Raw genomic sequence first — 11,736 nt, forward strand, 5'->3', positions numbered from 1 at the left:
TTTATTTATTTATTTTAATTTGACCAGAGAGGGACAGAGTGAGAGAGAGGGAAAGTGAGAAAGCAAGTCGCCAGGTCTGGGACTCAAACCATGGTCAACCATATGGGAGTCCAGTGCCCTTAACCACTGTGCCACCTGCTGGTCCCCAACAGGTAGGATTTTCTTTTCTTTTCTTTTTTTTTTCTTTTCTTTTCTTTTTTTTTTTTTCTTTTCTTTTCTTTTTATTTTTTTCTGGAGAGGTTTTCGCTATAGGGCGCGTGCGCTCGCCAGACAGAGAGAGACATAGAGACAGAAAGCAAGAAATCACCCCCCAGGGGGGATGGTCACGCCGCAATCCCTTCTCCTCCATTCTCCTCTCGGGTTCTTGGGCACGCACGCACATGCGCCCGGCGTGAGTTTTAAGCCACCGGGTCCGGGACGTGAACCACAGTCGACTACGTGGGAGTCCAGCGACATAGCCATTACGCTAACTGCTGATTCCCAGGATTTTATTTTTAAAATTTTTTCAAATTAGATTTTTGTTTGTTTGTTTGTTTGTTTGTTTTGTTTTTTTTTTAGTTTGCCATAGGGTGTGTGTGCTTGCTGGAGGGAGACAGAGCTGGAAAGTGAGAAATCACCCTTCAGGAGAGATGGCCATGCCATGATCCCTTCTCCATTCTCCTCTTGGGATTTCGGACACATGCGCACATGTGTCTGGTATGTTTTTTAAGCTGCCAGGTCTGGGACTCCAGCTGTGCTGTCAGCCATGGAGAGTCCAGCTGCCATGTAGGCTCCAGCTGCCTTAATCTCTGCGCCACCTAACTGGCCTGACAAGTAGAATTTTCTGACAGAAGGATTTCCCCAGGCAGTTCCTTAACCTTTCCAGTATTTGGCTCTACTCCATACAGAATGGCTCCCGTGGTTCTGTGAAGCCGTGTGCTCACTGTGTTCTGCCACTGCTCTAGCAGACTGTGCACCTGTTTGTCCCCAGGCCTGGCCCACCTGAGGAGTGCCGGGGCCCGGCCCTCATCCTCTTCTCACCTGTCTCACAGTTCCTGTCGTTTGAATTCCTGACTGAGCTGGTGCACCGAGGCAGCGCGTACAACGCCCAGGAGTTCTCAGTGCATTTCGTGTGTGGCGGCCTGTCTGCCTGCATGGCCACCCTCGCCGTGCACCCCGTGGATGTTCTGCGCACTCGCTTTGCCGCCCAGGGTGAGCCCAGGGTGAGTGGCCGGGGCCAGAGGAGGGGAACCCAAATCAGGAGGGCGTTTGCAGGAGTCAGGGCGCTTTTTCTTGAAGAAAGGCAGAGCTGGACAGCTTGGGTTTTGAGCCCATCGGCTTGTAAGAGCTGAAACTGGTCAGCTCCATGCACAGGATTCTGTTCTTCAGGGGGCTCACAGCCTCCCTAGGAGCCAGAACCTACAGGGAGGTGTGCTGCAGAGAACAGATCCCCCACGGGGGCTGCGTGGAGGACGGTCGGGAGACTGATGCGAGAGAACAAGCTGCTGTACTGTTGTGAGGGCGGTTTTGGTCTCCTCCCAGCATGGGTCGGAGGGAATGGACTGAGCCAGACTCAGGGAAGAATCACCACCCTCATCTCTGCCTCCTGGGCTTGTTTAAGACTAGCACGTGTGCATGAGTGTGCGTGCATTGCACTTCCCCACTCGTGTTCTCAGCCAAGAACGAACTCTTCTCCACTGCCTCCCGCTCTAGGGTGCCGGTCGTAGGGAAGGAAGGGCACTTTGCTGAAGAATTTGAGCTGGAGCCAGTTAAAATAGCTGTTTCGGTCCTGCCGCTTCTCTGTATTGCTTGAACCGTAGGCCTCCCACCATAATCTCTTTCTAGAGCACAGTTCCAAAGGTGTCAAGCATGGTCACGTAGCACCTCCACGGTCAGGTTCCCTCCCTGCCCAGCCGCCCCCACCCCCTTTCAGTACACCCACACATGGTCATTACCTTTACGTTTTCTTGTTGGTGTAAATACCTAGCGGTGGGTTTGCTGAGTTTTATATTAATGTTTAATTTTTGGGTTTGTTTTGGAGAGGTTTTTGCTATAGGGCGTGTGCACTCACCAGAAAGACAGAGGGACAGAAAGCGAGAAATCCTCCCCCAGGGGGGATGGCCATGATGCAACTCTTTCTCCATTATCCTCTCTAGATCTTGGGCACGCACGCACACGCACCCGGCATGAGTTTAAGCCATGGGGTCTGGGATTCAAACCGTGGTCGACTACATGGGAGTCCAGCAACATAGCCATTACACCAACTGCTGGTCTCATTAATCTTTTTTTTTTTTTTTAAGAATATTTTATTTATTTATTTTGATCAGAGATGGGTAGTGTGTGTGTGTGTGGGGGGGTAATGAGAAAGCAAGCCACCAGGTCTGGGACTCAAACTGTGGTCGGTCGTTTGGGAGTCCAGTACCCTTAACCACCACGCCAGCTGCTGACCCCAATAATGTTTATTTTATAAGAAAAGCCAGATTGTTTCCCAAGTGGCTATACCATTTCATATTCCTACCAGAAATCCAGTTGTCCTGTATCTTCATCAATATTTACCATTATCTTTTTTCTTCTGCCCTTAAGAGGGTTTTGCCTTAGGGCACATGTGCTCACCAGAGAGACAGAGATAGACAGTGTGAGTGAAAGTGAGAAATCAGCCGCCGGGGAACGGCCATGCCACAACCCTTTCTCCTCCCAGGATCGTGGGCATGCACGCACACATACCCAGCTTGATTTTTAAGCCACCGGATCCAGGCTTCTAACCGTGGTCAGCCATATGAAGAGTCCAACAGCATTACCGCTCCACCACCTGCCGGACCCACCATTATTTTTGTTTAATTGCCGGGGGGTGTGATTGCCGGACAGAGAGGGAAAGTACCCCCCATGGGGTGGGCACACTGCCGTCTTTCCTTCCCTTTCCCCATCCCATCAGGATTCGGGGTATGTACACATACTTGCCTGAAGTATTTTTCAGGCTCCAGAGCCGGGACTGGAATCAGAGTGGCTCCCTGTAGGAGCCATCCCACTGTGCGTCATGATTAACTGCTGTGCCACTGGGCCACCCAGCTTTATCAGTTAAGTTTAAGTATTTTTAAAAAATTTTAGCCATTGTAATTGATGTAAGTAGTGGTATCTCATTTTGGTTTTAATTTACTTTTTTTTTTTTTTAAGAATTATTTATTTAATTTTATTTATTATCATTATTATTTTTTAATTTGACCAGAGCAGGGAGGGGGAGTAGGAAAGCAAGCCACCAGGTCTGGGACTCAAACCCTGGCTGGCCATGTTGGAGTCCAGTGCTTTAACCACCACGCCATTAATGACTAATAATATTGAGCAGAATTTTTACTTATTTATTATTTTTTTGGAGAGGTTTTTTTTTTTTTTTTTTTCCTCCTAAAGGCCACATGAGCTTGAGCTCACCAGACAGACAGAGAAACAGAAAGTGAGAAATCACCCCCCAGGGGGATGGCCACACCCCAATCCCTTCTCTTCCATTCTCTTGGAATCTTGGGCAGGCACGCACATGCGCCCGGTGTGAGTTTAAGCCACCGGATCCGGGACTCGAACTGCGGTCGAGTACATGGGAGTCCAGCAACATAGCCATTACGCCAACTGCTGGTCTCTCTCTTCTTTTTTTTTTTTTTTAAAGGAGATTTTTGCTATGTGGTACGTGGGCTCACTTGACAGAGAAACAGGAAGAAATCACCCCCCAGGGGGATAGCCACTCTGCAATCCCTTCTCCTCCGCTCCCTTCTCAGGATTCTGGGCACGCATGCACACACCCTCTGCGTGGTTTTCAAGCCAGCACATCCAGGACGCAAATCCTGGAGTTGGCCATGTGGGGTCCAGCACCCTAACTATCACACCGCCTACTGCCAACTCCTCACCCTTTTCTTTCTAACTTACCAGAGGGCTGTGTACTCCCTCGAGAGAGAGAAAGTAAAGCGAGAGAACACCCTGCTGGGGAAGAGCCACACTGCAGTCCTCCATTTTTCTCTCTTTTAAGGATTTTGGTCACACAAGCACACACGCCCAGCATGTTTTTTAAGCCAATGGGTCCAGAATGCGAACCACACAGCTGGCCCTGTGGGATCCAACTGCCTTAACCAGCAGGCCACCGGCTGGCGCAAGGCCCCACCAACCCTTTTTTTTTTTTTTCTTTTTTTGAGACAGAATCTTGGTATGTTGCCCAGGCTTACTTAAACTTATGATCCTCCCCCGTCAGCCTCCTGAGTAGCTGAGTCTGCAGACACCTGTCACTGTGCCCTGCCTCCACCCTCTTGGCACTGGCACAATAGCAACCGAATTTTAACACAAAAATGTGGGGAGACACACCCGAACTGTACTATGCTCGTGTGTGTGCTCTGGGGATTGTCGCGTATCAGTCGTGGAGACCGTGTCACCTCGTTTAAAGAGCTGCTCCGTGTTCTGTGAGCCGAGTGCCAGGGTTTACGTAACCATCGCTCACAGACATCCCTTCGCTGTTCCCAGGAGGCTGTGTGACTTTTCACACAGGTGGATCTAACAGTTGTGTAAATTCGTAGGAGTTGCTGGAAAGGAGTCTTGGCAGAAGTTAGGCTCCTGGGTTGTAGATGAGGGGAGACCGCCGTGGGCCGCGCTCTGGGGCTCCAGCTACCTCCCGGGCACCTTCGAGTTGCGTGTGTGTGTGTCCAGGTCTACAAGACGCTGCGAGAGGCCGTGATGACCATGTACAGGACCGAAGGCCCCTGGGTCTTCTACAAAGGCCTGAACCCTACCTTGATCGCCATCTTCCCCTACGCGGGCTTCCAGTTCTCCTGTTACAACTCCTTGAAGCACGCGTTCGAGTGGGCCATGCCGACCCAGGGAAAGAAGAACGGTGAGAAGCACCCCATCCCACCCCACCCCTGCCATGACGTCGCTTTGTGAATCCTGAAGGAAGTGACATTTCCCTGTCACGAGCTGAGGCACCGCTGTTCTCAGCCCCTGGCTGTGGCTGACAAAACAAATCCCAGACTTCTCCCATCTCTTGCCACACCCATCGCCGGCCTTACCAAGCCCATTTCTGGTGCCTGGCCCTGGTTTTCATTTTTGTCAGAAGTCCAGCTTGCACGTTGCCTAGTTCTTGGTTGTGGGTTTTTGTTTTCATTTTCTTAGGGGAGTGGGGAGCATGTCCTGCTCCTCTGCAGCCTGGAACTGAGTCTCGGTGCAGAGCCAGCACCCCCTTACCACCTGCAGCTGGAGAATCGCTGCGGGAAGTGCAGGCCCCGCTGTCGCCAGCCCGGCCAGCACCATCCACTTTCGTTCTGGCCGGTGCAGCTGCTGCCTGGCTCCTGCACTAAACTCCTCTGGGATGGTTCTGGTGTGGTGGGGGAGTAGACCTGACTTCCGAGTGCCAGAGAGGGGACCAGCAGTTAGCGTAATGGCTATGTCGCTGGCCTGCCATGTAGTCGACCGCGGTTCGCGTCTGAGTGCCAGAGTGCGCTTCTCCTCTTTCCCTCAACCCCACTTTCTGACTCAGAGAACCTCAAAAACCTGCTCTGTGGCAGTGGAGCCGGCGTCATCAGCAAGACACTCACCTATCCCCTGGACCTGTTCAAGAAGAGGCTGCAAGTGGGAGGGTTCGAGCAGGCCCGAGCTGCCTTTGGCCAGGTGAGCTGCCCCCGGGCAGCCAGCACTGGCCCTGCCCTCGCCAGGCACACAGTCCGCTCCTGCCCATCGGGCAGCCTTGGCCCCCATGGCCCCTGCATCCCAGCTTGTTCCCGGGGACTCTCGAGCACACAGGAAAGCCAAATGCAAGTCAGTCTCGGGCGCCGTGGGAATATCTGGGTCAAGGGGGATTCCCCGTGTCTATCCAACCCAGTTTGGACATAGAATTAGGAAAGGTCCCTGAATATTAAAGAAACTTTGGTGTAATTGTACTTCTTTGCACAGACAAGAACACACTGGGCTCACTGTATACAAGGTTTTGTGACTTCCTTTTTCCAGTTACCAGCTTGCGTGGAGGGACAGCTGGAATTTGGATGGAATTTGAATGGGGAGAGGTGGCGAGAGCCCAGGGCAGAGAAGGGAGGCCCTGCTCCTGGTGAAGATTAATCTGGTTTGGCAGGAGGGGGAGGTGGTGCATGGGAGGACCAGTGGAGACGTCAGGTCAGGGAGGGAAGTAGAGGCCGAGGAGGGGACGCCCTGAGTGCCAGACCGAGTGTGGTCTAGCTTCTCTATGATGTCATCAGGAGTTCTTAGTGCTTTTGGAGGGGAGCGAAGAGGGCGATGCCTTGGGGACGCAGTCTGGCTGCAGTGTGTATGCTCAGCTGGAGAAGCGGAGGCCAGAGGCAGAAGGCCAGGCTGCAGAGGTGGCACTGGGCAGGCCAAGAGCTAACACAGCTGGTCAGATCTACTGCCTGAGGGGACCAGGTGGGAGGGGTGAAGGGTCAGAGGCTCAGAGACACCTGAGGGCCAGGGTCAGGTGTGGCCTGATCCTTCAGTGCCTTGGTGGGCCCTGCGCCCCTGGCAGGAAGGCGCTCTGCCCGGCTGCTTATTTCTGGGCACACTCACTGTGAAGGCTGACCCAGCCTCTTGGCATTGATAGGAGAGCACTTTCACTCACTCGCTGTCTGTTTTCATCCCTTCACCCAGCAAGAACTGCCTGGGGGCCGTGGTGTGCTGGGTACTGTGTTGGCACAGAATAGAGCTGACAGTCGTGTTTTAATTGCCTCTGCCTTCCCCAACCATATGTAACGTCCTCTCCCCAGGTACGGAGCTACAGGGGTCTCCGGGATTGCGCCAAGCAGGTGCTACGGGAGGAAGGCGCCCAGGGCTTCTTCAAGGGCCTGTCCCCCAGCCTGCTGAAGGCTGCACTGTCCACAGGCTTCATGTTCTTCTGGTACGAGTTCTTCTGCAACCTCTTCCACTGCATGAAGAAGGCAGGCAGCTAGCTCGCAGAGCAGGAGGGGCCGGCCTTCACTGCAGGTGACCTTCCAAAAGGCCTGGTTCTGGTCTCCATCAAGAGCGCAAGAGCAGGCAGCAGCCCTGAAGCCACCTGCTGGGACAGCGCCATGGAGGATCACAGGGAGAATGTAGGACTTGGTTTGGGGACCCAACAATGAAGTGAGAAGGAGCTCGAGGTGGTTGTTTCTGTCTGTGCAGCCCAGACGCAAGGCGCTGGATGATGCTGTCCTCACTCTGCGGCCCACCTGCCAGGAAAGGCCTGTTCCAAGGGGCCACAGCTGAGGGCAGAGGGCTGGCTCCTCATCACCTTGGGTTTTTTTTTTTTTTTTTTTTAAGTTTGCTATAGGGTTCGTTAACTTACCAGAGAGAGTGGAGGGGGTGAGAAAGCACACTCTGGAGGGGTGGCCATGCCACAGACCTTTCTCCATTCCCTTGGGACTTGAGGCATGCACGCACACACACCTGGTGTGCTTTTTTTTTTTTTTTTTTTTTAAGTTTGCTATAGGGTTCGTTAACTTACCAGAGAGAGTGGAGGGGGTGAGAAAGCACACTCTGGAGGGGTGGCCATGCCACAGACCTTTCTCCATTCCCTTGGGACTTGAGGCATGCACGCACACACACCTGGTGTGCTTTTTTTTTTTTTTTTTTTTTAAGTTTGCTATAGGGTTCGTTAACTTACCAGAGAGAGTGGAGGGGGTGAGAAAGCACACTCTGGAGGGGTGGCCATGCCACAGACCTTTCTCCATTCCCTTGGGACTTGAGGCATGCACGCACACACACCTGGTGTGCTTTTTTTTTTTTTTTTTTTTTAAGTTTGCTATAGGGTTCGTTAACTTACCAGAGAGAGTGGAGGGGGTGAGAAAGCACACTCTGGAGGGGTGGCCATGCCACAGACCTTTCTCCATTCCCTTGGGACTTGAGGCATGCACGCACACACACCTGGTGTGCTTTTTTTTTTTTTTTTTTTTTAAGTTTGCTATAGGGTTCGTTAACTTACCAGAGAGAGTGGAGGGGGTGAGAAAGCACACTCTGGAGGGGTGGCCATGCCACAGACCTTTCTCCATTCCCTTGGGACTTGAGGCATGCACGCACACACACCTGGTGTGCTTTTTTTTTTTTTTTTTTTTTAAGTTTGCTATAGGGTTCGTTAACTTACCAGAGAGAGTGGAGGGGGTGAGAAAGCACACTCTGGAGGGGTGGCCATGCCACAGACCTTTCTCCATTCCCTTGGGACTTGAGGCATGCACGCACACACACCTGGTGTGCTTTTTTTTTTTTTTTTTTTTTAAGTTTGCTATAGGGTTCGTTAACTTACCAGAGAGAGTGGAGGGGGTGAGAAAGCACACTCTGGAGGGGTGGCCATGCCACAGACCTTTCTCCATTCCCTTGGGACTTGAGGCATGCACGCACACACACCTGGTGTGCTTTTTTTTTTTTTTTTTTTTTAAGTTTGCTATAGGGTTCGTTAACTTACCAGAGAGAGTGGAGGGGGTGAGAAAGCACACTCTGGAGGGGTGGCCATGCCACAGACCTTTCTCCATTCCCTTGGGACTTGAGGCATGCACGCACACACACCTGGTGTGCTTTTTTTTTTTTTTTTTTTTTAAGTTTGCTATAGGGTTCGTTAACTTACCAGAGAGAGTGGAGGGGGTGAGAAAGCACACTCTGGAGGGGTGGCCATGCCACAGACCTTTCTCCATTCCCTTGGGACTTGAGGCATGCACGCACACACACCTGGTGTGCTTTTTTTTTTTTTTTTTTTTTAAGTTTGCTATAGGGTTCGTTAACTTACCAGAGAGAGTGGAGGGGGTGAGAAAGCACACTCTGGAGGGGTGGCCATGCCACAGACCTTTCTCCATTCCCTTGGGACTTGAGGCATGCACGCACACACACCTGGTGTGCTTTTTTTTTTTTTTTTTTTTTAAGTTTGCTATAGGGTTCGTTAACTTACCAGAGAGAGTGGAGGGGGTGAGAAAGCACACTCTGGAGGGGTGGCCATGCCACAGACCTTTCTCCATTCCCTTGGGACTTGAGGCATGCACGCACACACACCTGGTGTGCTTTTTTTTTTTTTTTTTTTTTAAGTTTGCTATAGGGTTCGTTAACTTACCAGAGAGAGTGGAGGGGGTGAGAAAGCACACTCTGGAGGGGTGGCCATGCCACAGACCTTTCTCCATTCCCTTGGGACTTGAGGCATGCACGCACACACACCTGGTGTGCTTTTTTTTTTTTTTTTTTTTTAAGTTTGCTATAGGGTTCGTTAACTTACCAGAGAGAGTGGAGGGGGTGAGAAAGCACACTCTGGAGGGGTGGCCATGCCACAGACCTTTCTCCATTCCCTTGGGACTTGAGGCATGCACGCACACACACCTGGTGTGCTTTTTTTTTTTTTTTTTTTTTAAGTTTGCTATAGGGTTCGTTAACTTACCAGAGAGAGTGGAGGGGGTGAGAAAGCACACTCTGGAGGGGTGGCCATGCCACAGACCTTTCTCCATTCCCTTGGGACTTGAGGCATGCACGCACACACACCTGGTGTGCTTTTTTTTTTTTTTTTTTTTTAAGTTTGCTATAGGGTTCGTTAACTTACCAGAGAGAGTGGAGGGGGTGAGAAAGCACACTCTGGAGGGGTGGCCATGCCACAGACCTTTCTCCATTCCCTTGGGACTTGAGGCATGCACGCACACACACCTGGTGTGCTTTTTTTTTTTTTTTTTTTTTCCTGGTGTGCTTTTTAAGCCACTAGGTCCAGGACTTGAACGGAGCAGTCGGCCCTGTGGGATCCAGCTGCCTTAACCACCACACCACCTGCTGGCCCCCACCACCTTGTTCAACAACGTTAAAGCTGAAAGAATGCTCCCTGTTTCACTCTCCTCCACCTGCCTGTGAAGTCACATCACTGCTCACGACAGGAAGGGACCCAATTCCTCAGACTCCATTTTCTCAGTCCTTGCAGCCTCCAGGCACCTCTGCTTCCAGTTCTAGAGGGAGAGTCTGTGCTAAGTGTCTGCTTCCTCGCCCTGAGCCCAGCTCTCCATGTCTACAAATGTGTCCAACCTGGCTGTTCTCTCCCAGGACAGGGCTGGTCATGGCTGTGGGACTCAGCGGGCTTCTGCCGGAAGTGCATGGGGTGTGCTGATGTGCAGGAGCGGGTGAAGGTGGCAGCCCTTGCCCCAGTCTGCTGTGGGTGGCTCCTCTGTCTCTGGGTGCTAGGTTAGCCCTGTTGGGGTAAGGAGCTCACAGCTGGCCAGCTGGCCTCAGGGCCTGCTTGGGTTGTCTATAGCCCCAGGAGGGCCATGGCCCTGAAGCAGCCCAGTGATGGGGAAGGTAGCCTGGTAAGGGCATAGTTGGCCCAGCATACAGGGACCCACGCAGATGCTTGTCTAGATGCAGAGGAGAAACTTCACTGATGAGGTACAAGAGGGAAAAATGTACCCAACACGTCTGCCACCCCTTCTGGCCACCTGTTGGGCTGTGACAGCTGGGCAGGTGGGCCCTCACTCTGGCCCCGGCTCCAGCCTCTGCAAGAGCTGACCCTTGTGGGTACTGTGACTCTCACTCCATGGGGCCTATTCTGCCTGTCTCTGGTCTGATCTTTGGTCTGTTTGGACCCTGCACACTGAGGCTTCCTGCTCTGGGCTGCTTATTATAAAGGTCTAGGTGCAGTTGCGGGTGCTCAGGCCCACCTGGGTTTCCAGGGCTGCAGGGAGGCAGCTGCTGAGTGTGTGTGTGTGTGTGTGTGTGTGTGTGTGTGTGTGTCTTTGCAGAAAACTAATGTTTCATTGAGAACCTTAAATCAGATAGCCAGTATACAAGAACTCGCATTGCTTCAGTGTATCATGGTCTAACCCTCACGTTGCCTTTCCCATTTGGGGCATTTTCTCAGGCTCTAGGTTAGTTAGAGCCTCCCCTTTGCCCTCAGGCCACCTCCCTTTACCCCAGTCTTTAACTGAGCTGTTCCTGGGGATCACCTGAGTCAGGTCCTGGGCCTCAGCTGCTCCTTCCTCACCCCTCCCCTGGCCAGGGTGTCCTGGGGGACCCCGGTCATCTCTTGTCCCTCCAGTTTGGGGTGGTGGTCGTTCTGGCTCGCTCATGTCCCACACCGAGACTCAACCAGGGGAGTAGGAATCCGAAGGTATTTTGTATGACATTCCATTGAAATAAAGCTTCTGCATCTCCCGTGCTCTCAGCTCTCTTCCCCCTCCAGTTCCTCGTGCCTGGTTTAGCGTAGGTGCTTTTGATGAGCTCGTTGGCATCTTGTCAAGGAGAAAGGACGGAGGCCACCCCGGCTATGGCCTGTTACCTGAGGCATGCCTGGGGCAGACCCAGGGCCGCCCCTGCCTGAGCTGCTATGCCCTCCGGACGGAGTTGGGCTCTATTCAGCTTTAGGGACACTGCCAGTGTCCGGGGGTCCCACGGGGGCCCTTCTCATGACCCCCTTCGATCTGAAGCTTGTTTTGCCACCGTCGTGTACTTAGAGTAGGCGGGGATGGCTTGGTCAGGCCCTCACTGCCCCTGCCTTCTCTACCTTGGTGCGAGGGGGACGCGGGGCCGGTGAAGATGCTGCCCCCACCTGGCCCCTGCCGCCAGGGTCGGAGCACGCCCTGCAGGCTCCTCCCACACCGCACGGCCTGGCAGGGTCTCCAGACTCAGTTCATCTGCGCCCTGGCCAGAGACCGCGTGGCAGGTGCCGCCGTACAAGGCCAAGGGTTCCTTGCGGGGTAAGGAGGGCCGGGGAGACGGCAGCGTGCGGAAGTCCCGGGCTGCGAGGGCAGGGTCTCGGGCCCGACAGGTGGCGCTGGCGTGCCGGCCCCGCCCCGCCCGGGCCGC

The 11,736-nt window shown here is 53.0% G+C and overlaps 1 protein-coding gene across 10 annotated transcripts in view; it reads left to right on the forward strand.

Moving 5' to 3' along the window:
- The window catches only part of SLC25A19 (solute carrier family 25 member 19), a 12,955-nt gene extending 5,690 nt beyond the window's left edge, over window positions 1-7,265 (forward strand). For 4 of the 10 annotated variants that reach the window (XM_027770791.1, XM_027770790.1, XM_027770789.1 and 1 more), the window contains 3 exons: window positions 1,032-1,191; window positions 4,657-4,840; window positions 5,483-5,929. In XM_027770791.1, coding sequence (XP_027626592.1) covers window positions 1,032-1,191; window positions 4,657-4,840; window positions 5,483-5,861 — 723 coding nt within the window. In that variant the 3' untranslated portion in view covers window positions 5,862-5,929. Of the gene's footprint in view, window positions 1-1,031; window positions 1,203-4,656; window positions 4,841-5,482; window positions 5,930-6,713 lie in introns of those variants that run through there. The other 6 variants (XM_006145815.3, XM_006145821.3, XM_006145820.3 and 3 more) reach the window with 6 other exon arrangements.
- Window positions 7,266-11,736: the final 4,471 nt, after the last annotated feature.

This window comes from Tupaia chinensis, unplaced genomic scaffold, assembly GCF_000334495.1.
Source record: "Tupaia chinensis unplaced genomic scaffold, TupChi_1.0 Scaffold000159_1, whole genome shotgun sequence".
Taxonomy (NCBI): Eukaryota; Metazoa; Chordata; class Mammalia; order Scandentia; family Tupaiidae; genus Tupaia; species Tupaia belangeri.